Consider the following 27,572-nt stretch of genomic DNA (forward strand, 5'->3'; position numbering starts at 1 on the left):
CGCCGGCTAGAGTGAGACTAGAAGGAAGCTGGAAACGGCTTCCTTCCCGTCTCCTTAGGCCCCGTACACACGACCAAACATGTATGCTGAAACTGGTCCGCGGACCAGTTTCAGCATACATGTTTGGTCGTGTGTAGGCGCGAGCGGGCAGATTTCCAGCAAACATTTGCCCGCCGGGCCTTTTCCCAGCAGACAAATATTCCTGGACGTGTTTTAAAACCGTCCGCTGGAATCCTGCCCGCTCGGACATGTACGGTCGTCAGTACAGACCTACCGTACATGTCCGAGCGCCCGCCGTCCCTCGCATGCGTCGAATGAGTTTGACGCATGCGTGGAAGCATTTAAATGGCAGGCCCGCCCACGCCGCCGTGTCATCGCCGCGTCATCGTCGCGGCCACGCCCCGCGTATTGTTTACGCGCGGACTTCTGTACGATGGTTAGTACAGCCATCGTACAGAAGCCCTCGGGCAGACATGTACGGTGAAAACGATCCGACGGACCGGTTTCATCGTACATGTTTGCTCGTTAGTACCCGGCCTTAGTGTAAATGCGGAAGTGACATCATGACATCACTTCCGGTTTACTCGGCTGCCAATGACGCAGTTTTTAAAAATAGAAAGTACAGTATTCAGAATCACTGTTTTTGGCGATCTGAATACTCTGAAGTGCAAAGGAGTGATTTGGGGTCTTTTAGACCCCCGATCCCTCCATAAAGAGTACCTGTCACCACCTATTTTTTTTTGTATTTATTTTATTTATTTTAATTTTTTTACATTGTCACTTTAAAAATAAAATAAAAAATCGGATCACTTTTATTACTGTCACAAGGAATGTAAACATCCGTTGTAACAGTAATTAAAGTGATCAGATTTTTTATTTTGTTTTTAAAGTTAAAATGTAAAAAAAAAAAATATGAAAAAATTTTTTTTTTTTTAAAGCCCCCCTGTCCCCGCGAGCTTGCGCAGCAAAGAAAATGCACGCGCAAGTCACGCTCACATATATAAACGGTGTTTAAACCACACATGTGAGGTATAACTGCGATCGTCAGAGTGAGAGCAATAATTCTAGCACCAAACCTCCTCTGTAACTCTAACCTGGTAACCGTTATTTTTTTTTAAAGCGTCGCCTGTGGAGATTTTTAGGTACCGTAGTCTGTCGCCATTCCACGAGTGTGCGCAATTTCAAAGAATGACATGTTAGGTATCTATTTACTCAGCATAACATCTTCTTTCACATTATACAAAAAAATTGGGCTGACTTTACTGTTTTTTTAATTCATAAAAGTGTATTTTTCCCCCCAAAAATTGTGTTTGAAAGACCGCTGCGCAAATACAGTGTGACATAAAATATTCCAAGATCACCCTATTAATTCTCTACTAAAAAAATACATATAATATTTGGGGGTTCTAAGTAATTTTCTAGCAAACAATACATATCATGAAACCCACACTCACCTCAATACCGGTCCTCTGCATGCGGGGCCTGATATTTTTCGGCACCATGTAGATATTGGCGCTCTTCTGGATCGGAGGGACAGGCAGGTCTGAGTCCTCTGACTGCAGAATTAAATGAAAACAGTAAGTTGATTTTGTTATGTGAATAAATAAGTGTGATTGTTAAAGTACATCTGTCATGGAAGAAATATGTAGACTGACACTGTTAAAGGGGTTGTAAAGGAAAACATTTTTTTTCCCTAAATAGCTTCCTTTACCTTAGCGCAGTCCTCCTTCACTTACCTCATCCTTCCATTTTGCTTTTAAATGTCCTTATTTCTTCTGAGAAATCCTCACTTCCTGTTCTTCTGTCTGTAACTCCAAACAGTAATGCGAGGCTTTCTCCCTGGTGTGGAGAAAGCCTCTTGAGGGGGCGAGCAGGAGTGTCAGGACGCCCACTAACACACAGCTCCTTTCTCTTTTTGCAAAGTAGAGATTGTCCTGACACTCCTGCTCGCCCCCTCCCCCCTCAAGAGGCTTTCTCCACACCAGGGAGAAAGCCTCACATTACTGTGTGGAGTTACAGACAGAAGAACAGGAAGTGAGGATTTCTCAGAAGAAAAAAGGACATTTAAAAAACAAAATGGAAGGATGAGGTAAGTGAAGCAGGACTGCACTAAGGAAAAGGAAGCTATTTAGGGAAAAAAAATTCCTTTACAACCCTTTTAACCTCTCCTTCTGAAAATGCTGATTGCCTGGCCCTCATATTGTTATTTTGGCTTTAAGTCTGGGTTCACACTATTGCAATGCTGGAACCAGCGCCATTCCAGCGTGGGTCCCCCGTATCGCATCTCACCCGCAGGCAATTCATCATTTTCAGGAGTCCATCTATGCCAGAGACCATATTTCTCTTATGTCAGGTGCTCTATAAAGAAGACTAGAGTCGTTATATCAAGGCTGGTGTACATTTTCAAAAGCAAAATGCAATCGGATGTCCACTTTCCTTTCACTTTCAGTTAAAATTACCCATAATCCTCCATAATCCCTGATCTCTCAGTGAACACAAATATGGCGGAAATAAAGCAGCAATTACCATAGGGCACAGAGCAGAGCCTAGTGATTTAGAACACTTAAAGGCATTGTAAACCTTCCTATCTGCACCTTGCGTTTTTTTACCTGCCTAAGATGTGCATTGATCATGTCGCTTTGTGATGTCATTTGTTGGCCTGTACACACAACCCACTTTAGAGTAAATCTTCACATTCCTGTGTCAGAAGTTTCTGTTTGTGAGGCATTCAGCATGGCACTACATAGGTTAATGCAGGACCTCTGTCTGTAGTCTGAGAACTGACACTTCCGGTTAAGAAACGACATGTCACACAATCCTTTGGTCTCTCAGTAAAGCTTTGGCCCAGGTGAAAGCTTATCAGTGTTTAGATCTGATTCAGAGACAAACAGGCACAACATTCGCAGACACACTGGGGTTGATTTACTAAAATTGGAGAGTGCAAATTCTGGTAAAGCTGTGCATGGAAGCCAATCAGCTTCTAGCTTCAGCTTGTTCAATTAAGCTTTAACGATAAAACCTGGAAGCCGATTGGTTTATATGCAGAGCTGCAACAAATTTTGCACTCTCTAGTTTTAGTAAATCTCCCCCACAGAGAGCTCACTAGTAGAGTTAGCACATTTTTGATGCAACACGGAGCGGTTGGCAACACATGCATTGGATGCTGTGTGATATGCAACATGAAGTTATCTTGTCCCTTTGGCGAATCCAAGGGACAAGCTAGGTGAATGAATACATGAACATAGGAGAATTGATCGGTTATGACACTACAAACTGCAGAAACAACACATGAGCTTATCTAGACATGTGCACTGCTGAAAAATGTGTTCATTTTCGTTTAATTCGTTATTGTTTTTATTTGTCTTTCTTGTCATTCTTTATGATCGAAATGAAAATCCAAAAATTCATAAATTCTAAAATCCAAAAAACGGAAGTTCGTAAATTCTAAAATCCAAAAATCCGGAAATTCGTAAATTCTAAATTCTAAAATCCAAAAAACGGAAGTTCGTAAATTCTAAAATCCAAAAAAAACGGAAATTCGAAAATTTGAATATTCGAAAATCAAAAAATAAGAAAGAAAATCCAAAATTCTAAAAAACGAAAATCCTAACTAACTAACTAACTAATAACTAATTATTAAATTATAGGTATTGAAATTTCCTTTCAAATTTGGCTGTTAGAGACCATAACGAATATGAATTTTCAGAAATAATGAATGGCGCATCTAAACGAATGGAACGGAATGAATTAATAATAAATAATAATACTTTTTTTTTTATTATTAATTAATTAATTCCGTTCCATGCGTTTAGATGCGGCATTCGTGTTATTTCGGATCATTCGTAAATTCGGATAAATTCATATTCATTACGTTCACTAACAGCAAAATTTGAAAGGAAAGTCCAATACCTATAATTTATTAGTTAGTAATAGTTAAGTTATTATTAGTTAGTTATTATTTCAGATTTTCCGTTTTTTTATTTTTCAGATTTTTGTTCTTATATTTTTGGATATTCTTTCTTTGAATTTTCGTTCTTATTTCCAGATTTTTAAATTTACGGATTTTGGGGTAGATCCACAGAGCGAGTACGCCGGTGTATCTACTGATACGCCGGCGTACTTTCAAATTTCCCGCGTCGTATCGTTGTTTTGAATCCTCAAAACAAGATACAACGACTTCTGGGTTAGATCCGACAGGTGTACGTCTTTGTACGCCTTCGGATCTAAGATGCAATTCTTCGACGTCCGCTGGGTGGCGTTCACGTCGTTTTCCGCGTCAGGTATGCAAATTAGCTATTTCCGACGATCCACGAACGTACGAGCGGCCGTCGCATTTTTTTACGGCGTCTCTAGTCGGCTTTTTCCGGCGTATAGTTAAAGCTGGTATTTCGCCGCGTATAGTTAGACCTGCTATGTTAAGTATGGCCGTCGTTAATTTGAATTTTTTTTTTTTTTTTTGCGTAAGTCGTCCGTGAATCGGAATGTACATAAGTCACGTCTATGTTAAAAAAAATGACGTCCTTGCGACGTCATTTAGCGCAATGCACGGCAGGAAATTTAGGGACGGTGCATGCGCAGTTCATTCGGCGCGGGGACGCGCTTCATTTAAATGAAACACGCCCCCTAATCGCCGATTTGAATTCTGCGCCCTTAAGCCGCCAGAGATAGACTACGCCGCCGTAACTTACGGCGCAAAATCTTTAAGGATTCAAACTAAAGCCGGGTAAGTTACGGCGGCGTAGCGTATCTCTGATACGCTGCACGGGTGCAGATCTCTGTGGATCTGCCCCTTTCAGTTTTCCGAATTCTAAGATTTCTAAATTTTCAAATTGACGGATTTTCAAATTGACAGATTTTTTAATTTTCATTAATTCAGGTATTTCCCAATTAACAAATTTGTAACTAAACAAATTGCACATGTTTAAGCCTATCATTACAGGGTAAGGCAAACAAATGACACAAGTAAAACACCTTCACTAAGGGTGGGCTCACATTGCCACGCTGAGGTTTGGCCGCAACGCGGGTGTCCCAAAAACTTCTATTAGATTAGTGTTTTCTGAAAGCACATCAAAAGTCATGCATGCTGCATCTTTAGATGCTCAATCTAATAGAAGTCTATGGGGAAACCACAGGTAACCCGCACGAAAACTGTGGGTACACTGCGCTGCACCCACACCGCAGCGTGCCAGTGTGAAACCATCCAAATATTTAGCTAAGACAACAAAACTTTTAAAAGTGTACAATGCCTTTAAGAACAATTCTTGTTAGTAAAAGCGGAAAACAAGCTGCATTTTAAGCAAAATTTGCAAAAAAATCTTAAACAGTAATATACTGTTAAAATATTTTCTTAGTCTAAGCCTTGTACACACAATCGGATTTCCATCAGACAAGGCGTAGGACTTTTGTCCGAAGGGCTATGGCCGTGAACTTGTCTTGCATACAAACGGCAAAGAATTGTCATCCAACAAACACAAAACTACGTGCTTTTTCAGCTCTTTAGCGCCACCCTTTGGGTAACTGTTGTCTTATTATTAGCATTGCTTCTGAGCATTCGTCTTTTTTGGATTTTTTGCCAAGGACTTGCGTACACACGATTGGAAAATCCGACAAGACACATTTGTTGTTGGAAAATTTTAAAGCATGCTAGCCAACATTTGTTATCGGAAAATCCGACAACTGTCCGATGGAGCATACAAACGGTCGGATTATGCGACAACAGTCTGTCATCGCGTGTATGAGGCTTAAAGGGGTTGTAAAGGTTCGTTTAAGCTAGTGCATTTTTGGTTTACTTACCTTTTCCTTCGATTTCCCTTCTAAATGTTTTTTTTCTTTGTCTGAATTTCTCACTTCCTGTTCCTCCTCAGTAAGCTTGCCCCCATCATCTGAGCTGTTCTGGCTGGGGGTTAGTCAGCGTGCTCACCCCCTCCCTTGTGTTCACAGCGTCTCCCCGCAGGGAAAGGGAGGGGGCGAGCATGCTGACTAACCCCCAGCCAGAACGGCTCGGATGATGGGGGCAAGCTTACTGAGGAGGAACAGGAAGTGAGAAATTCAGGCAAAGGAAAAAAACATTTAGAAGGGAAATCGAAGGAAAGGGTAAGTGAACCAAAAATGCACTAGCTTAAAGGAACCTATTTAGAAAATAAAAAACAAACCTTTACAACCCCTTTAAGGCTCGGTTCACACTGCCGCAACCTAAAAGTCGTGTGACTTTGCCAGGCAACTTCAGTGCAACTTGAATGCGACTTGAGTCAATTATATATTGTCATTTTTTAGACCAATATCTCCTGACGAAGCTACCACAAGTAGCGAAACTAGTAGAGATCCTGATCTATATGACCCCCTCCGCTTCATCGCCGCCCTCAGACTAGGGCTATATACCATCTCTATGATGTGTTGGCTGGTCGTATAATCTATCTGTTTTACATTACTACTGTTGTAATTTTAAAATATTGTGTACTCCTCATCTCCCTTATGTTACTTTTAATAAATTGAACTTTTGTACCTTTATTATATTCACCTGTATAACTGACTTACCTAGTACCGATATAGTCCACCAGCCCCCATCTACCCCCCTGGCTTCTTTGGGCCTCTTGGGGTCCCAACGAACCCTATCTCTATTCAAAAAAGCAACTTGTAATCTTCCTGTAATGTCAGATCCGAATCACATCAATATAGATGAGCATCGGACATGGAGGAGACTTCCATTAAAGTCTATGGGAACAAGTCGAATAGAAGTTGCCTTGAAGTAGTACAGGAACCTTTTCTAAAGTCGGAGGAACTTTAGTAGTGCCAATTAAGACAGCTCTCATTGACCATCATGGGATTTCACATGTCCCACATCACGGCAGTCTGAGCCGAGCCTTTATGGCTAGTCTACACCAGAGACTGCTTTCAATTATCAAATATCGGCAAAATAGGGTGCCCATTCAAAAGATGTCACCAGTCATTAACAAATATAAAAGAGTGACGGCAGAAAGGGACCAAGCTGTCCATTGCGTTTACCCTTTTTTGTTTTCTGGATTAACATTTTAAATTTTGTTCCTGATTTAAAGCTTTTTTTACAAAGTTGGTGTCCGTAAACAGTTTACCAACCCAAGAAGCATCAGCTGACCCGTTTCTTTTTTGCAAAACAAAAAGAAAAAAAAAAATAGTGGAAAGCAGCCAAGGAGGGCAGATAGGAAGATTTGGGTCGGGTTAGAATAGTTTAGCGGCATATAGAACAATAACCAAAGTATACCAAGTCTAGAAGTTTCTCAGTGTAGAAACCCGGAACAAGAAGCTGAGCCAATTCCAAAGAGGAGAGAACAGGAAAAGAAAGTGAGGAGAGAAAACACAAACACTTGAACCATTCCGCATATAAGTGAATTTCCACGAAAAAAAAAACACTTTAAACATTTTAAAATTCACAAATAATTTTCTACTTATTTCATCTTTTATATCTTATAGATTCTTTATTTTTAAGGGTTCATTCACATCGGATGCAGTGGCATATTTTCTTTTTTTTAATGCATGCCAACACAAGGACCTGTACAAGATGGGGTATGTGAATGGGAGCAGTTCACTCTGGTGCATTGTGCCAATATGCAGTGGTTTATAGTGGAAAAAAAGTAGTGCAAGTCCAATTTTGTTTTTAGCACACGACAATGCAAGGCATGGTAATATGGTAATGCTGTTGTGAAATAAATGCACATCGATGCAATGCAAGCCATGAAAAAAAAAATCGCATTGCAACTCAAGAAGTGTAAGTGGGGTCTTAAAATGTAATAGTTTCATAAACCACTCCATCGTCTGCAAAAAGGCTGGAATGTTCTAATCAGTCATAATGATTGATTCCCCTAAGTTTATACGAAAGCAATTAAAGATGTAGAGCCAAAATGAAAATGATTGATAATTTGCTAGCATTTATCAGAATGTGGAAATAGCCCTTCAACTATTCGAATGAATAGATCAACACACAATACATCAAAACACCAGGAACAGGAAACAGTTGCTGTGTTTGAGACCTTTACATAACACAGCACATTGGCCAAAGGTTCTCTAGGTTGGGGGTATAGTTGATTGAAAGGGTTTGATTTTCCTTTTGGTTGCTTGTGTCAAGCCTTGTACACACGACCGAGTTTCTCGGCAAAAACCAGCAAGAAACTTGCTGGGAGATATTTTTTTGCCGAGGAAACCGGTCGTGTGTACATTTTCGTAGAGGAAACTGTCGAGAAACTCGACGAGCCAAAAAGAGAGCAAGTTCTCTATTTCCTCGACGGGAATGGAGAAACTTGCCTAGTCGAGTTCCTCGACAGCCTAACTAGGAACTCGACGAGGAAAACGATGTGCTTTTCGCCCGTCGAGTTCCTCAGTCGTGTGTACGAGGCTTCACCCCCAAACATTGGGGCTACAACACTCCAGCCAATGGTCCTGTGTAAATTGGAATACGTTGTAGAATTGACCTTACAATGGGAAGATAGTGTTGAAGAATTGACAACTGAAGTTGCTCAAAATGGATGAAAGATCGATTTTTTGCTTGTATTACTGGGATGTAGGGGTTTTGTTGGTACACCTACAACAAGCCTTCTGAAGAAGATGGGAGTGAGAGGTTGCTCCCTCCAACAAGCAATGAAGTCCTTATCAAATAGAGCAAATAAAAAAAAAAGGAGCACTTGGATTGGGATAAAAGGAAAGACAACATCTGCCCTACAAGATGTAACAAGTGGGTGTAGAACTAAGGGGGTTGAACCTGGGACACTTGGTATCACCGTTGAGCAATTCTAGTGATGAAGTGTCAAAGAAGGGCGGTGTCCACTTAATGACCCTTACTAACAAACTTACTATCCAACATGTCACAACATCAATTCCAACATCAATGTCTGACATCATAGGGATTAAAACAAGTTCTATTAGCTATACTACAGTGTTGATTTGTTGGCATCTTGTGGTGCCTTCACCTGTAGTAGAATTTAGATCAATCCCTTTGTTCCTGTCTAGCGCTTTGAATACTAGGCCTGAGCTGTAGATGGTGATATTACTTCTGCCCAAGATGAAAATAGAGTATATATAAAACTCCTCCTTTTGTCTCATCTATGTCCTACTGGGAAGATTTCCATTTATTTCCCATCCTGTAGACCAGTGGTCATCAACCCTGTCCTCGGGGCCCATTAACAGGCCAGGTTTTATGTATTACCTTCGAGATGCAGACTAGAATACTGCAATCACTGAGCAGCAAATGATATCCCCTGTGATGTATTTCAGTTATCTTGCAAACCTGGCCTGTTAGTGGGCCCTGAGGACAGGGTTGATGACCACTGCTGTAGACACAACAACACCGTAAGTGTTTTTCATGGTGCCATCATTTATTTGCCAGTAACTCTAACTACTTTTTGGCATTGTGAGGAATTTGTGTGCTTTGCGGATCATATATAGCATTATAGCAATAAAAACCCAACTGGTCTTAATCTTGACTTGGGTGGGAAGTCAAGATCTCATGTACAAGCTGGGCCTAGGATCTAAGAGGGACAAGGGGACAAGGGGTGGACTTGAAGATTAAGTACTTCCAGGTAGCACCATTTACTTCGGCAAGGTGTTACCTTAGTGGTCTCCAAACTGCTGTCTGGGGGCTTTTCTTGCTTTTATCTGACCCTTGGGGCACTAATTTATCCGATGACACCAACGAGCTCCAGAGGAGCTCTGGAGTTATGGCCATGTTTGAAGCATTACCTTGGACTCACTAGCTCCACCTGCTGCCAGCTGTGGACAATCTACAATCAAAGCAGCCCATAAATAGCAGAACTTCCCGTCTTTCAGTGCCCATTTGTTGGACTAGCTCCCTGGATGTTGTGATAAGCTTTGTGGCTCTGATTGCTGTGTGTGAACTTCTGCCTAAATTCCTGACTACTCTCTAGCCTGCTAATTTTGTACTTCAATGCCAGTTCATGTATGACCTCTGCCTGCCTGACCACGCTCGGGATTTAGATCGTGTACCGCTTTGCCTGATCCATTGCCGACCTGATCTGCCTGACTAAGTTTTCACCTGAATCCTGAGCACACAAGCTCCTCTTCGAACATTACCTACCACAGGTACCTTACAAATTCCTCTCACTGATACCAAAGATGGGGCATTGTTTTCCCTCGATGCCAGAAAATGTTCTACTCCTCATGGCCATGGTCTGGCCCCCAAAAATCTGAAGGACAGTAAACTTGCCCCTTGTTTAGAAAGTTGTGAGACCTCTGCCTTAGGCACTTTTAGAACAGGCTGACTTTAGCCCTTCTTCTGCCAGTGCCAGACACAGTAAAATGATCTATTACCACAGGTAGAGTATATGGGAAAAAAATCACAAGGATATACAGTACAGGCCTTTCTAAGCTTGCACAGAAAACGTAGCAGACAGAATTAGAATATTATAGAATGAGTGAGGTCATCATAAGAAGCAGTGAGCCATGCTGGCATGCATATTCAAACTGGTACAATGGTGAGGGAACACATGTTTCTGTTGCCAAGAATGCCTTCAAACATCTGCAAACAACTCTCTAAAGCAATATTCTTGTTCTTAATAACAAATGTCTGCTAAAAGATTTGACAACACAGCAAATGCCCTTGTGGCCTAATTGCGAGTGCAAAGTTAATTTGATTTTCTTTGTTCGCTGGAGGTGTCCCTATTACTCCAAGTATTTTCAAAAAAACTTTGATGGTCACTTACCACCAATGTAAGGGACCCTTCTCAGCTGACCACCAATGTAAGGGACCCTTCTCAGCTGACCACCAATGTAAGGGGCCCTTCTCAGCTGACCACCAATGTAAGGGGCCCTTCTCAGCTGACCACCAATGTAAGGGGCCCTTCTCAGCTGACCACCAATGTAAGGGGCCCTTCTCAGCTGACCACCAATGTAAGGGGCCCTTCTCAGCTGACCACCAATGTAAGGGGCCCTCCTCCGCTGACCACCAATGTAAGGGGACCTCCTCCGCTGACCACCAATGTAAGGGGCCCTTCTCAGCTGACCACCAAAGTAAGAGGACCCTTCACTGATTAGTAATATAGGGGCCCTCCTCCACTGACCACCAATGTAAGATGACCTCCTTCACTGGCCACCAATTTAGGGGTTCCTTCTCAACTGTCCGCCACAGTAAGAGGATCCTTCTCTGACCACCAATATAGGGTGCACTTTTCCATTGACTATTAATGACAAAATTCAGAATGCAGAGGTATAGATTTTGGAATACAAAGAAAAACACAGAATATTTTCTATGCCCTCATTCATACCACCTGTGTTTTGCAGAGGGCAGGGGACTTGTTTCTTTGACAGCAGAGAGTTACAAGTCTAAGTTTGACAGCTTCCCATAAAAGGCACTGTCCACCACCTGGACACACCCATGGACTTATAAATTCCAGCTCCTCATGCACTCCAAGGCCCAGAGAAACCACAGCTGATGGGACTGCAGTGACTAAGCCTGTGAACTGCTACCAGGCATTGGGCCTTCCAATATTGTATCCGGTGTACGACTGCCGGCAAGCTTCTTTGTTAACTCCAGTCACAGTTGATACTGTGCCACCTGGATCTGGAAAACTGCCTTTCCAGGGGGGTGGAATTACCTTCCAGACCAAAGACTCCGAAAGCCTTCCTTTTGTGGAGCCTGCCTGGGGTTCCCTACTTCACACTACCTGAACTAATACTGCACTGCAGTCAGCCTCTGGAGAGAAGTTTGGAACCCCATTTCTAGGGAACTGAAAGTAAATGTATTATTTGAATGCTACACCACTTTTTTGACACTCAGTTATATCACATTATGCTGATACCTAGTAGTCAAGTGTGGAAACTACTCGTAAACTTACCAGTTACTGTGATAGCTTCATTGCCTGTTATTCTTTGTTCAACACTATTACATACCTTCTCAGTATTCTACCTATATTGTCCATTCACCCTGTGTTTATTCAATATACATCAAGCTGCTCATCACTGTTTAAACATTTACCAGATAATGCTTTATAACACTGTGAAATAACAAACCACCCATCAGTAGGAATATGGCTGACCAGAACTACTGTACAAGTTACATCCCGCTATTTTTATTTCACCAAAGTTCGCTGGTATTATCTAAAAACTCCTACATTAGTGTTGCTTCTAGGTATGGGTTCCACTCATAAAATAGCTGCCTCTACAGAATCTGATGCACTTACCTCACTGAGAACTCCAGAGACTTCACCCTGTTGGAAATAAAGTATCTAATGAGACACATCATCTACAAACAGCACATAAAGACATAGGCTGACCATAATCAACAGGTTGGAGTGAAATTTTGAATGTCTATTGCTTGGCCATCTGTGTTGCTATGGATATTTAGGTGATTTTATAGCAGATTTATTTGCTATATTGCATAGTTAGATTTTTAAGCCCATGTGCTGTTTTGAAAGTCTAGGCAAATAAACCAGTCGGATTGGGATAGGAGCTAAGCAGAGGACAGGATGTGATGTAAGCAGAAGTTGAGGGGAGGGGCATACGATTTTGAAATAAGCATGTGTTGAGACAGGTAGAATTGGTTTTGGAAGACAAAGAGGCAAGACATGGCTGCCAGAAGATGGAGAACTTTGGAGATGTTTTATGTTGGAGAAAGAACCATGAAGGACATTCCATCTTGATCTCATCTTTAAGTTGAGTAACGGTTTAGTATACTTATTGCATACATATTGTACATGCTTTTTTTTGCTAGAAAAGAATAATTGGCTTGTGCATGTTGTAGGCATATATTTTTTTAGCTATGAATTGTGTTTTGTTCAGTTGTATGTGCGGCTTTTCTGTTTGGTAAAGGCATTAATACACTACAGAAGTCTAAGCTTCCTTGGTTTTACCGCAAGAACCTTTATTAGACACACAATCAAAACATTTGGGGGCTCGTCCGGGACTTTTTGGCCTTTAGATTCTTGTTTCAACAGAGATGACATTTAAAATATATCTAAACCCTCACCTGTCTGCAACTGCCTACACTACTGTTTTACCTGTGGGGAAGGAGGAATAAATCCTAGAAAATGGGTACAGAGATTCTAATTATAAAAGGTCACTCACCTCCAGACCAGGCATGTGGTGCAGGGCAGGCTACAACAGAGAAAAAGAAAGTCACCCAACACAGTTAAAGAAGATACAATAATTAAATCTGTTACAACGAAGGCCTCTTTCACACAATAGGCGCTCTCAGATCCGCTTGTCCATTTTTCAGGCGGATCCGAGTAGGCCACCCATTGACTTCGGATGTCAGCGGAGATGTGTCTGCTGACACCCGCCTGCCATCCAATCCAAAACGATCCACTCAAAACAGACATATGGCGATACACTCGCCATCCGCCCAGCGGATGGGATCGCATAGGCAGATCCGTTTTCATCCGATCTCCCATAGAGGACAGCGGGGCTCTGACAGGTCCATTTCTGCACAGTGAGCAGAGATGGACCTGTCATCCACCGGCTCAGCGGGGATCAACGGAGCGATCTCCCACTGAACTGGCGGAGTCTGCTGAGCAAATCTGCCCTGTGTGAAAGGGGCCTAAGGCTTCATGAACGCAGGGCGTTTGTTTAGCCCCTCTGAATGCTTTTAGTCCTAGCAGGAAAAATACTTCTTTAAAAAAGCCACATATTGCACACACATTTATGAGCGTTTAGGCGCATCAAGCGGTTGAGCATTATTGCATTCCATTGGCCAGAATATTCATTTATTCTGCCCATTGTAATGCATTAATGTGGGTTATTTGTTGAATTAATTTTAAATCATACTTTTGATTAATAAATGAACCTATAATGGGCATTCCAAACTATTTCAATATCCCTCTCTATGGTACTACCAGTTGATCCAATTTTATCCATCCATATTTTAAGTTCATCCATCTACTGAATACATGGGTATGAACTTGAACCATTATAGTGTGCTATATGTTTTCTGTCAAATTTGGAAGATTGAAAATAATCTGGATTTGTTTGATATAAAAATTCTTTATGTGTGTACATTTGTCTAAAAACATTTTTTTATAGTGATCTTATATACAGTGCATGATACTACAGTTCTCCTGAAGAAGCCATTGTAATGGTGAAACATGTCAAGACCTAATCAGTTTGCACATTTTGTTTATAAATAAAGATAAAATGTCAAATGTACTCTATTGATTTTAAATGAATTTTTAATCTATTAAAATTCTATCTTTTTCTATATTTGTTTTGTATTTTTGCACCTTAAAAGTCCCATAAAAATGTTTCTTCATGCTGTAATACATTAATGCTCGAATGCATCTAAATGGCTCTAGCGAATTTGGGCCGTAAGTTACGTCGGTGTAGTGTATCTCTCGCGGCGAAAGGGCGCGGAATTCAAATGCGGCGAGTAGGGGGTGTGTTTCATTTAAATGAAGCGCGTCCCTGCGCCGAACGAACTGCGCATGCCCCGTCCGTCAAAACTCCCAGGGTGCATTGCTCCAAATGACGTCGCAAGGAAGTCATTGTTTTCGACGTGAACGTAAATGGCGTCCAGCCCCATTCACGGACGACTTACGCAAACAACGTAAAATTTTCAAAATTATACGCGGGAACGACGGCCATACTTAACATTGAGTACGCCACCAGATAGCAGCTTTAACTATACGCCGGAAAAAGCCGAACGGAAACGACGTAAAAGAATGCGACGGCCGCTCGTACGTTTGTGGATCGTCGGAAATAGCTAATTTGCATACTCGACGCGGATTACGACGTGAACGCCACCCAGCGGCCGCCGGATCTAACACAGATGCAGTCGTATCTTGTTTGGTGGATACCAAAACAAAGATACAACACGCAAAATTTTAAATTACGCGGCGTATCAACAGATACGCCGGCGTAATTTCTTTGAGGATCTGCCCCTCTGTGTGTAAGCCCCTGAACTCTGTAGTCTGTATGTAATTCAATCCAGGTATTTAATGCCCCTTTAAGACCCTTGTACTGTTTTTGAAATCTGAACAGGGTCGTGGTTGAGTTCCTGCACCTATTTTCTAAGAAAAAAAGCTCTGGTGGTATCGCTGCAATTGTCAGGTGCAGGATAATTTATTTTGGGTTGCTCTTTGGTGGTAGGCTATGGTAGTAGAAATAAATGTACAGCTACATTTAAAAACTTTTTTTATTCATATTTTGGGCCAGTTTTCTCTTAATAATAAAAAATTAAATCACAATTTAACACCAAAAGAAAGCCCAATTTGTCCTGAGAAAAAAAAACGCGGTATAATCCACCTGGATACACAAAGTAGTTGCAGTGATATGTACGGTTTTACTAACACATTTCAAAGTTGCAAAATTGTGTTTCTGCATTAATATTTGTTTTACCCTTACTCACTAGGGCAAGGGTCTAAAAACGTTCTAAACAAAGGGCTGTCCTGCAGATTTTGGGGGGACCGGACTGTAAAAAAATAATAATGTCCCATTGTTTGTGTCAGTGGGAGTAATTGTGCCCTACCATTTGTGTCACTGGGAGAAATTGTGCCCCATTGTTGGAATCACTTGGAGGAATTGTCCCCTGTATTGGTGTCATTGGACCCCAGTATTGGTGTCATTGGAAGAAATGATTTCCCATCATTGGTATCATTGGGGGAATTGTGCCCAATCATTGGTGACATTGGGACCCATTATTGGTGTCACTGGGAGAAATTGTTCCCCATCGTTGGTATCATTGGGGGGGAATAGTGCCCCATCATTGGAGGAATTGTGCCCCATCATTGATGTCGTTGGGCCCCATTATTGGTGCCATTGGGAGAAATTGTGCCCTATCATTGGGAGAGAATAGTGCCTCATCATTGGTGTCATTGGAGGACTTGTCCCCTGTAACGGTCACCACCGTTTACGACCTTCCATCAACCCACGACAGCTTATCCGACACACAGACAAACCAGCAGACACGATCCATATCAATTCCCCAGAAAATGAGACTGACAGCTCTATTCTCTGCTTCAAAATGTATGAACACTTTTAATGGTTAGCTCTCAAGTTTATATACAGTTTACAAGGCATGTTTCAGTAATCACAGGAACAATCAAACTCTCCACCCACGCATCACACACTGGGGGGGCTTCAATACACCTTCAGATGGGCTAATTACTAAACATTCCAGACATTTCGGCGCCGGTCTATAATTAACATGACCTAATCACTACACCTGAGAAGTCACATTCCTTTATTAATAGAATTCAAACAGAACACCATCACACAATGAGTTCCAATCAACCCACATCTTTAGACAGACGGTCTATCTCCGACAGAAAGGTATTCACACCTGATCATCAATAGGCTTTAAACAGTGTTATCACACAATGAAAGGCCTTTCAGGAGCCAGCCTCATTTAACAACTCAATAGCCTGGGCTAAGCATTGAAAGAGTCATTCTATTGACCGGTAGGGTCAGAATAAACCAACACTTTGCAATATCTCAAGATCCTGCAATATGAGCCATCAGTAATGTCCCCGGTCATGTAATTTCTAATTAATATTTCTCAGTCACCCTATGCCCAAAAGGGACACAGGGTGACCCTAGACACAAGAGTTATTAGTGACGCTGGCACAGAAGTACCCCTCATCCTTCCAAAGTCTCTGTTTGTCACGGGTCATTCCGTTACATCCCCTATCATTGGTGTCATTGGAAGAAATTGTTCCCCATCGTGGGTATCATTGGGGGGGGGGAATAGTGCCTCATCATTGGAGGAATTGTCCCCTATCATTGAACCCCATTATTGGTGTCATTGGGAGAAATTGGGCCCCATTATTGGTGTCACTCTGAGAAATTGTGCCCCATCCTTGGTATCATTGTGTCCCTTCATTGGTGTGAGTGGGGAGGAATTATGTCCCATTGTTGGTATCAATGGGTGAAATAGAGCCCAGAAGGCCGCATAAAAGCAAGCTAAGGGCCGCATCTGGCCCCAGGGCCACGGTTTGGAGACCCCTGCACTACGGGTTAAAGTCATGATAGAAGTTATTCTAGAAAGTATTTACCTTTTCCCTGTGGATGAGTTCAAAGGATGCCAGGAGTTCACCTGTATTCTTCTCACCCATAAATATTGGATGCCAGGATAGTTTTGGTAGACGCTGTAGACTGGGCTTACAGATACACCGGCCCATGTATTCATCTGCCCCCTACAAAACAGGAGCCAACAAGTTATTATGGTTGTACTGCACACAATAATGACTCACTTTTGCCATATTGAGGACCAAGATGGAGCCGTTACTGCTACACTACCTACCTCGGTGAAATCATTGTACCAAGATAGAGGTTTATAATATATTAATAAAACATAAAAATAATCTTTATCAATTACTCCCTGCTACACAGCAGCTCATAATAACTTTACAGGTCAGTCTGCTGCCTCTTCATGTACTCACATAGGTGTCATGGTCGTATATCTCCACCACAATACTGGGAGGAACCTCCGCTATCATCTCCGGGCCTCCAAATATTTCTATCTCGTGGAAGATGAGCGTCTGGTCCCAGGTTGGGTTTAAAGTGTTTTTCAACACCACTGTCTTCTGGCTCTGATGGAGGAATGACACAATGGCATACGGGTCTGGAAACAGAAAAAGACAGGAGGGAGGTCGTCAATCGATGGCCCTTTAAGCCTAGAATTAAAACAAAACTGTAGGTAGGTGCACATGTCCAGTGAGTGCTACCAACATTTAGGCCAGTATACGCCCGGGGCTAAGGGCTAAGGGCTAAGGGCAGCGCAAACAGGAAGTTCTAGATGGTGTTAATTTAGTCGACTAAAACATTTTAGTAGACTAAATGAATACTATTTTAGTCGACTAAAATACGACTAAAACAACTGAGATTACTAAAATACGACTAAAATTACATTATAGTCAAAAGACTAATGCCGCGTACACACGACTGTTTTTAATGTCATGGAAAAAACAATGTTTTTCTCTACGTGATTCTTGTCAAGCCTGCCTTGCATACACACGATCGTGAAAAAAAAATGCTGGAGCAAAGCATGGTGACGTACAACACGTACGGCGGCACTATAAAGGGGAAGTTCCATTCGGATGGCGCCACTCTTGGGGCTGCTTTTGCCGATTTCGGTTAAAAAAACGATTGTGTCAGAACGCGGTGATGTAAAACACAACGACGTGCTGAAAAAAATGAAGTTCAATGCTTCCAAGCATGCGTCGACTTGATTCTGAGCATGCGTAGATTTTTAACCGTTGGTTCTGCCTTATAACGATCAGTTTTGACTAGTGGTGCACCGAAATGGAAATTTCAGAACCGAAACAAAACCGAAAAAAAAAAAAAAAATGTCAGGCCAAAACTGAAACCGAAAATTACTTTTCTTTTTTTTTTAAATAATTACTATTTTTTTTATGGTGCTTTTTCTATTTTTTTTTTTACTATTTTTTTTTTTTTACAGTGATATTTTTTTTTGAGGGGGGGTAGTGGATTGTCAGTGTGTTTTTTTATTTTTTATTATTATTTACATTTTATTTTTTATTATTATTTACATTTTATTTTTTATTATTATTTACATTTTATTTTGTAAATTATTTATTGCAATTTATTTTTTTATTTTTTAATCAGCCCTGTTGGGGGGGGGGGGGGCTTTGGTGAGATATCAGGGGTCTTAACAGACCTCTGACATCTCCCCTCTGAGACAGGGAAAGGGACTAGGGACACAGATTCCCCAATCCCTTTCTTTGCAGCTTCAGCTGCGCTGAAAATGAATGGAGAGAAGACAGCGGCTTCTCTTCATTCATAAACTGAAACATTGTAAACACAGTTTACGATGTTTCAGTTACAGTGCCTTGCGAAAGTATTTGATCCCCTTGAACTTTGCGACCTTTTGCCACATTTCAGGCTTCAAACATAAAGATATAAAACTGTAATTTTTTTGAAGAATCAACAACAAGTGGGACACAATCATGAAGTGGAACGAAATTTATTGGATATTTCAAACTTTTAAAAAAAATAAAAAACTGAAAAATTGGGCGTGCAAAATTATTCAGCCCCCTTAAGTTAATACTTTGTAGCGCCGCCTTTTGCTGTGATTACAGCTGTAAGTCGCTTGGGGTATGTCTCTATCAGTTTTGAACATCGAGAGACTGACATTTTTGCCCATTCCTCCTTGCAAAACCGCTCGAGCTCAGTGAGGTTGGATGGAGAGCGTTTGTGAACAGCAGTTTTCAGTTTTTTCCACAGATTCTCGGTTGGATTCAGGTCTGGACTTTGACTTGGCCATTCTAACACCTGGATATGTTTATTTGTGAACCATTCCATTGTAGATTTTGCTTTATGTTTTGGATCATTGTCTTGTTGGAAGACAAATCTCCGTCCCAGTCTCAGGTGTTTTGCAGACTCCATCAGGTTTTCTTCCAGAATGGTCCTGTATTTGGCTCCATACATCTTCTCATCAATTTTAACCATCTTCCCTGTCCCTGCTGAAGAAAAGCAGGCCCAAACCATGATGCTGCCACCACCATGTTTCACAGTGGGGATGGTGTGTTCAGGGTGATGAGCTGTGTTGCTTTTAAGCCAAACATAACGTTTTGCATTGTTGCCAAAAAGTTTGATTTTGGTTTCATCTGACCAGAGCACCTTCTTCCACATGTTTGGTGTGTCTCCCAGGTGGCTTGTGGCAAACTTTAAACTACACTTTTTATGGATATCTTTAAGAAATGGTTTTCTTCTTGCCACTCTTCCATAAAGGCCAGATTTGTGCAGAATGGACAGAGTCTCCCACCTCAGCTGTAGATCTCTGCAGTTCATCCAGAGTGATCATGGGCCTCTTGGCTGCATCTCTGATCAGTCTTCTCCTTGTATGAGCTGAAAGTTTAGAGGGACGGCCAGGTCTTCGTAGATTTGCAGTGGTCTGATACTCCTTCCATTTCAATATTATCGCTTGCACAGTGCTCCTTGGGATGTTTAAAGCTTGGGAAATCTTTTTGTATCCAAATCCGGCTTTAAACTTCTCCACAACAGTATCTTGGACCTGCCTGGTGTGTTCCTTGTTCTTCATGATGCTCTCTGCGCTTTAAACGGACCTCTGAGACTATCACAGTGCAGGTGCATTTATACAGAGACTTGATTACACAGGTGGATTCTATTTATCATCATTAGTCATTTAGGTCAACATTGGATCATTCAGAGATCCTCACTGAACTTCTGGAGAGAGTTTGCTGCACTGAAAGTAAAGGGGCTGAATAATTTTGCACGCCCAATTTTTCAGTTTTTTATTTTTTTTTAAAGTTTGAAATATCCAATAAATTTTGTTCCACTTCATGATTGTGTCTCACTTGTTGTTGATTCTTCAAAAAAAAATACAGTTTTATATCTTTATGTTTGTAGCTTGAAATGTGGCAAAAGGTCGCAAAGTTCAAGGGGGCCGAATACTTTCGCAAGGCACTGTATGTGAATGGACATTCAGTCATCACTGACTCTGTCCATTCGGAACAGTAAGGAGCCGGATTTACCGGCTCCTACCCCGCTCTCCATCCTGACAGTTCCAGGGGGTGGAGGAGGAGTACGGAAGGAGAGAGAAACACGGCGTGATACACGGCGGGATACACGGAGGGATACACAGCGGGATACACGGTGGGATACGCGGAGGGATACACGGAGGGAGAGAGAAACACGGCGGGGGACACGGGGGAGAAGGAAACACCGAGGGGGACACGGAGGAAAAGGAAAAACCGAGGGGGACACGGAGGAGAAGCAAAAACCGAGGGGGACACGGAGGAGAAGGAAAAACAGAGGGGGACAAGGAGGAGAAGGAAACGCCGAGGGGGACATGGAGGGAGAGAGACTGCAGCAAAACGGAGGGGGGCTGGAGGAGGACACAGGACAGTCAGCGGTGATTGTGCGAGCAGTCATTATCGGCAATTTTTATGCTGGTTCGGCATGTCCCAAAAACAGCTATTTTCAGCCAATATGTATCGGCCACCGATATATCGGTGCATCCCTAGTTTTGACCTATCGGTTAGGAATCCATCGGTTAAATTTAAAGCAAGTTGGCTTTTTTTTAACCGATGGTTAAATAACCTATGGGGCCCACAGGGGCCCACAGACCGTTGTCCTCTGGTTAACCTATCGCGTGTACGAGGTCTTAAGGTTTGACCTCATATTAGATGGTTTTGGTAAACCTAAAGTGAAAAACCTGCAGGAAAACTGATAGTGTGTATGGGGTTTTACAGCGCGATGAATGTGCTATCTCCATTATGAACGCTAGTTTTACCAGAATGAGCGCTCCCGTCTCATAACTTGCTTATGAGCATGCGCTTTTTTTCCCGTCATTAAAGCCCACACACGACCGTTTTTCACGACGAGAAAAATTAGAGCATGTTCTAAATTTTTAATGCCCATTTTTCACGTCGAGAAAAATGCTCTGGAGCCCACACACGATAGTATTTAATGACCAATTAATAAAATGGCATTTTTCTCAGACGAAAACAAAATTGAAATTTGACTTCAAAATGAACACTGGTCTGTAGTGCATGTTCATAACTCAATACCATCAATAATAACATATTAGATTTTTCACTCCAGCTGTAATAATGAGTTTGGAAATTGTAGAAAAATGTTAACCAACGCATTACAATTTAATTACACCCATTCGATTTTAGATGACTAAAATGAGTTTTAGTCGACTAAATACGACTAAAACTAAAACAATTGCAGAAGATTAAAATGGGACTAAAACTAAAATGCCATTTTAGTCCTAAGACTAAAACTAAGTCGAAATTTTCTGCCATAATTAACACTGGTTATAGATGGGACCAATCCACACACATTACAAACTCATTGTGTTTGAAAGACCGCTGCACAAATACAGTGTGACAAAAAATATTGCATTTTATTCTCTAGAGTCTGCTAAATATATATATATATATATATATATATATATATGTGTATATATAAAACTTTTGGGAGTTCTAAGTAAATTTCTAGCAAAAAATACAGGGGTAGATTCATAAAAAAGTTACGCTGGCGTATCTATTGGTATGCCGCGTAACTTCTAGGATGCTCCGGCGTATCTTTTTTCTGTATTCAGAAAACAAGATACGCCGGAATTTTGCTAAGATCCGACTGGCGTAAGTCTCTTACGCCGTTGTATCTTAGTTGCATATTTACGCTGGCCGCTAGGTGGCGCTTCCGTCGATTTATGCGAGGAATATGCAAATTAGGTAGATACGCCGATTCAGAAACGTACGTCCGCCCGGCGAATTTTTTTTACGTAGTTTCCGTAAGGCTTTTTCCAGCGTAAAGTTACCCCTGCTATATGAGGCGTATCCTATGTTAAGTATGGACGTCGGGCCAGCGTCAAATTTTCCGTCGATTACGTTGTTTGCGTAAGTCGTTCGCGAATATGGCTGTGCGTAATTTACGTTCACGCCGAAAGCATTGGCTTTTTGCGGGTAATTTGGAGCATGCGCACTGGGTTACTTTCACGGACGGCGCATGCGCCGTTAGTCAAAAACGTCATTTACGTGGGGTCATGTTTTATTTACACAAAACACGCCCACCTCTTCACAATTTGAATTAGGCGCGCTTACGCCGGCAGATTTACGCTACGCCGCCGTAACTTAGGGCGCAGGTTCTTGGTGAATCTGAGATACGCTACGCCCGCACAAAGTTACGGCGGGCTATCTGAATCTAGCCCACAGATTTTAAAGCGGTAGTTCACCCTCACTGACTTGATTTTACCATCGAGACAGGCATTGTAGCGCGAGCTACAGTATGCCTGTCCCGATTTTTTTAACCCCGGACTCACCTTGTAATCGGACATCGTAGATTTCGGCTCCCGCGGGGAATGGGCGTGCCTATGGAGAGGGAGGATGATTGACGGCCGGCCCTGGCACGTCACTCTCCTCGAAGACAGCCGGAGTAGGTCTCGGCTCTTCACGGCGCCTGCGCACAGGCTATGCGCAGGCGCCGTGAAGAGCCAAGCCTATTTCGGCTATTTCCGGAGAAGCGTGACGCGCCAGAGCCGGCCGTCAATCATCCTCCGTCTCCATAGGCACGCCCATTCCCCGGTATCTTCGATCTACGAGTACAAGGTGAGTACGGGGGTAAAAAAATCGGGACAGGCATACTGTAGCTCGCGCTACAATGCCTGATTTTATGGTAAAAGAAAAAAAAAATTTTTTTTTTGCGTTGATAGGGTGAACCCCCGCTTTAACTTGTAAGCAACAAATGTCAAAAAAGGCCTGGTCAGCGCGTGGCTATACAACACTGTGGTAGATTAGATGAAACTCACCAGAAAAGCTGTCTTCATCCATTGGGATCAAGTTACGGGCTTGGTAGAGGTAACAACGCAGGTGGTAGCGGTTTCCATCTATGACACAAAAAAAGATATCTCCATGAATAATGCTTAAAGTGATTGTAAAGTCTTGTTTAAAAAATAAAATAACAAACATGTTATACTTGCCTGCTCTGTGCAGTGGATTTGCACAGGGAAGCCTGGATCCTCCCCTTCTCAGGTCCCTCTTTGCAGATCCTGGCCCCTCCCTCCTTTCAAGTGCCCCCACAGGAAGCAGCTTGCTATGGGGGCACCCGAGCCGAGCTGCAGCTCCATTCAGACACAGAGCTGCCGTTCGGCCCCCGTCCCCTCTCTCCCCTGATTGGATAACTGACTTTGACTGACAGGCGCGGGAGCCAAGGCGCTGCTGCTGTGTCTCAGCCAATCAGCAGGTGAGTCCCGAACGGCTGAGGGACTTGTGGGCATCGTTGGACAGAGATGGGGCTCAGGTAAGTATTAGGGGGTGCTGGGGACGCTGCTGCGCACAGAAAGCTTTTTTCCTTTACAACCCAACAGTCAATTGGTTACATTTTACTTGGACAAGATACACTCAATAGGATGAGAAACAAGTTTTTTTATACTAACTGTAAAATGTTGTTTCTTGATGTTCAATAAAGAATAAGTTCACCTTTTAAAAATAATAATAAATGCACATCTTTTTAAAGGTAAAACAAAAGAGCATTTTTTTTTTTTTACTAGGAGCCTGTAAAGGATTAACCGCATTTGCTGATCACGGGGGCCATGCAGGACTTCTGCAGACATGTCAGTGTATCTGTCTGCTCATACCTTGTCGTTTCCCATTCACAGATCACTGTGAGTGAATGTTGGAGCTCTGCACAGGCACATTGGGCCAAATCCACAAAAGGGATACGCCGGCGTACGCCGTCGTATCCCTGGTTCTAACTTTGGAACTGATCCACAGAATCAGTTTTCCAAAGTTAGGCAGAAGATGCGACATGTGTAAGGGACTTACACTGCCGGATCTTAGGATGCAGTACCGCATTCGCCGCTGGGGGCATTTCGAGTCGAAATGCCGCTTCGGGTATGCAAATTAGCACTTACGGCGATCCACAAAGCTTTTCAGCTTCGTTTTTTCGCCGTAAGTTTTAGTTTGCAAGTGTAAAATTAGGGCTGCTTTTACATGGTGTAAAGTTAGTAACACCATGTAAAAGCACATTCAAGCGAGCGCGTCATAGAGGTGACGGGGATCCGACTTGGATTCCCGCCAATTCTAGCGTCGGCATTTGGTATGCATTCCTGAGGGAGAACTCCACGGCAATTTGTAAAATCAAAACCGGCATGGGTTCCCCCCCCAGGAGCATACCAGGCCCTTAGGTCTGGTATGGGTTGTAAGGAGACCCCCCCTACGCCGAAAAATCGACGTAGGGGGTCCCCCTACAATCCATACCAGACCCGTATCCAAAGCACGCTACCCGGCCGGCCAGGAATGGGAGTGGGGACGAGCGAGCGCCCCCCCCCTCCTGAGCCGTACCAGGCCGCATGCCCTCAACATGGGGGGGTTGGGTGCTCTGGGGCAGGGGGGCGCACTGCGGGCCCCCCCACCCCAGAGCACCCTGTCCCCATGTTGATGAGGACAGGACCTCTTCCCGACAACCCTGGCCGTTGGTTGTCGGGGTCTGCGGGCGGGGGGCTTATCGGAATCTGGGAGTCCCCTCAAATAAGGGGGCCCCCAGATACCGGCCCCCCACCCTAAGTGAATGGATATGGGGTACATCGTACCCCTACCCATTCACCTGGAGGCAAAGTGATAGTTATTAAACACACGACACAAGGGTTTTTAAAATCATTTATTAGTCTGCTCCGGAGGCCCCCCCTGTCTTCTTTAGCTCTAATACCAGGGGGGGCTTCTTCTTCCGCTCTCCGGGGGTCTTCTCCGCTCTCCGGGGGGGGCTTCTTCTTCCGCTCTCCGGGGGGGGGTCTTCTCCGCTCTCCGGGGGTCTTCTTCTATCTTCGCCGCTCTCCGCTGTTGACTCGGCGCACCCCGGTTCTTCTCCAGCTGTCCGGTGCCTTCTCCTTCAGCGCTGGCTGCCTGCTATCTTCGTGTGTTAGCTCAATTACTAGCAGGCAGCCAGCACGGTCTTCTGTGACGTCATCTTCTTCTCTTCTCTTCTTCTCCCTTCTTCCGATGTTGACCCGACGCCTCTTCTCGCTGCAATGATGGAAGCGCGCCTTGCATCCGATTTATATAGGCCTCACCGTCCCATCATGCTCCGGTAGGTACCCACGTGGGTAGGCACCCACCACGTGGGTACCTACCGGAGCATGATGGGACGGTGAGGCCTATATAAATCGGATGCAAGGCGCGCTTCCATCATTGCAGCGAGAAGAGGCGTCGGGTCAACATCGGAAGAAGGGAGAAGAAGAGAAGAGAAGAAGATGACGTCACAGAAGACCGTGCTGGCTGCCTGCTAGTAATTGAGCTAACACACGAAGATAGCAGGCAGCCAGCGCTGAAGGAGAAGGCACCGGACAGCTGGAGAAGAACCGGGGTGCGCCGAGTCAACAGCGGAGAGCGGCGAAGATAGAAGAAGACCCCCGGAGAGCGGAGAAGACCCCCCCCAGAGAGCGGAAGAAGAAGCCCCCCCCGGAGAGCGGAGAAGACCCCCGGAGAGCGGAAGAAGAAGCCCCCCCTGGTATTAGAGCTAAAGAAGACAGGGGGGGCCTCCGGAGCAGACTAATAAATGATTTTAAAAACCCTTGTGTCGTGTGTTTAATAACTATCACTTTGCCTCCAGGTGAATGGGTAGGGGTACGATGTACCCCATATCCATTCACTTAGGGTGGGGGGCCGGTATCTGGGGGCCCCCTTATTTGAGGGGACTCCCAGATTCCGATAAGCCCCCCGCCCGCAGACCCCGACAACCAACGGCCAGGGTTGTCGGGAAGAGGTCCTGTCCTCATCAACATGGGGACAGGGTGCTCTGGGGTGGGGGGGCCCGCAGTGCGCCCCCCTGCCCCAGAGCACCCAACCCCCCCATGTTGAGGGCATGCGGCCTGGTACGGCTCAGGAGGGGGGGGGGGCGCTCGCTCGTCCCCACTCCCATTCCTGGCCGGCCGGGTAGCCTGCTTTGGATACGGGTCTCGTATGGATTGTAGGGGGACCCCCTACGTCGATTTTTCGGCGTGGGGGGGGTCTCCTTACAACCCATACCAGACCTAAGGGCCTGGTATGCTCCTGGGGGGGGAACCCATGCCGGTTTTTTATTTGAAAATTGGCATGGAGTTCTCCCTCTCAGGAATGCATGCCGAGCGACGCTGTCAATTTTTTTTTTTTTCCCGACGCAACTTTTTTTTTACCCGGCGCGATCCACAAAACTCGGCGTAACGTAACTTTGCGCATGCGCAGTACGGCCGGCGCGGGAGCGCGCCTCATTTAAATGGGAATCGCCCCCTGATGAAGAGGAACGCCTTACGCCGGCCGGATTTAAGTTACACAGCCTGAAATTTCTAGCTAAGTGCTTTGTGGATCGGGCACTTAGGTAGAAATTTTAAGGCAGTGTAACTTAAATTAGAATTTCTAAGTTACGCCGGGTCTTTGTGGATTTGGCCCATTGTTTTCAAAGAGTGACAGTGGGCACCTTGAGAAGAAGCCCGCTCGCTGTCATTGGGGACGGGGCAGAGGGGGAATGGCTGCAGCTGCTGAAACATGTTACATGTTCCACCCTAAATGCTGATCGAACATGTTTCAAAAGGTGAACTTATCCTTTAAGGGCTTAAAGTGTTTCTTAAAGTGGAGGTTCACCCGGAAATGTAAATTTTTAACATTAGATTGATGCTCATTTTGTCTACCGTTTTAGAGAGCGATCTTCTCTGCCGCTTCCGGGTATGGGCTGCGGGACTGGGCGTTCCTATTTGATTGACAGGCTTCCGACGGTCGCATCTATCGCGTCACGATTTTCCGAAAGTAGCCGAACGCCGGTGCGCAGGCGCCGTATAGAGCTGCACCGACGTTCGGCTTCTTTCGGCTACTCGTGACGCGATAGATGCGACCGTCAGAAGCCTTTCGGAAGCCTGTCAATCAAATAGGAACGCCCAGTCCCGAAGACCATACCCGGAAGCGGCGGAGAAGATCGCTCTCTAAAACGGTAAGTACTGCTTCTTTTTTTTTAAAAACTAGCCGATTCCCCTAGACAAAATGAGCCTCAATCTAAGGTTAAAAAAATGTTTTCGGGTGAACTCCCGCTTTAATGAGGCAGGTTCTATCTGACTTGCTGCAGTTTCGAAGCTCGCAGTGTGCAGTGAAATCAGAGTAAACCATTTCATTGCAGGAGAGGAGCCTGATCAACAGTGCAAGACTGAA

At 43.7% G+C, this 27,572-nt stretch overlaps 1 protein-coding gene across 6 annotated transcripts in view; it reads right to left on the bottom strand.

The window, feature by feature from the left end:
- The window catches only part of DYSF (dysferlin), a 412,823-nt gene that overhangs the window by 79,011 nt on the left and 306,240 nt on the right, over positions 1-27,572 (bottom strand). For 5 of the 6 annotated variants that reach the window (XM_040335540.1, XM_040335536.1, XM_040335537.1 and 2 more), the window contains 7 exons: positions 23,210-23,287; positions 17,352-17,533; positions 16,965-17,105; positions 13,045-13,074; positions 12,162-12,188; positions 7,238-7,279; positions 1,455-1,556 (listed from right to left, as the gene is read on the bottom strand). In XM_040335540.1, the coding sequence (XP_040191474.1) occupies positions 1,455-1,556; positions 7,238-7,279; positions 12,162-12,188; positions 13,045-13,074; positions 16,965-17,105; positions 17,352-17,533; positions 23,210-23,287 (602 nt within the window). The remainder of the gene's footprint in view (positions 1-1,454; positions 1,557-7,237; positions 7,280-12,161; positions 12,189-13,044; positions 13,075-16,964; positions 17,106-17,351; positions 17,534-23,209; positions 23,288-27,572) is intronic. The other variant, XM_040335539.1, reaches the window with a different exon arrangement.

The sequence above is a fragment of the Rana temporaria genome, chromosome 1, assembly GCF_905171775.1.
Source record: "Rana temporaria chromosome 1, aRanTem1.1, whole genome shotgun sequence".
In the NCBI taxonomy this organism is placed as follows: Eukaryota; Metazoa; Chordata; class Amphibia; order Anura; family Ranidae; genus Rana; species Rana temporaria.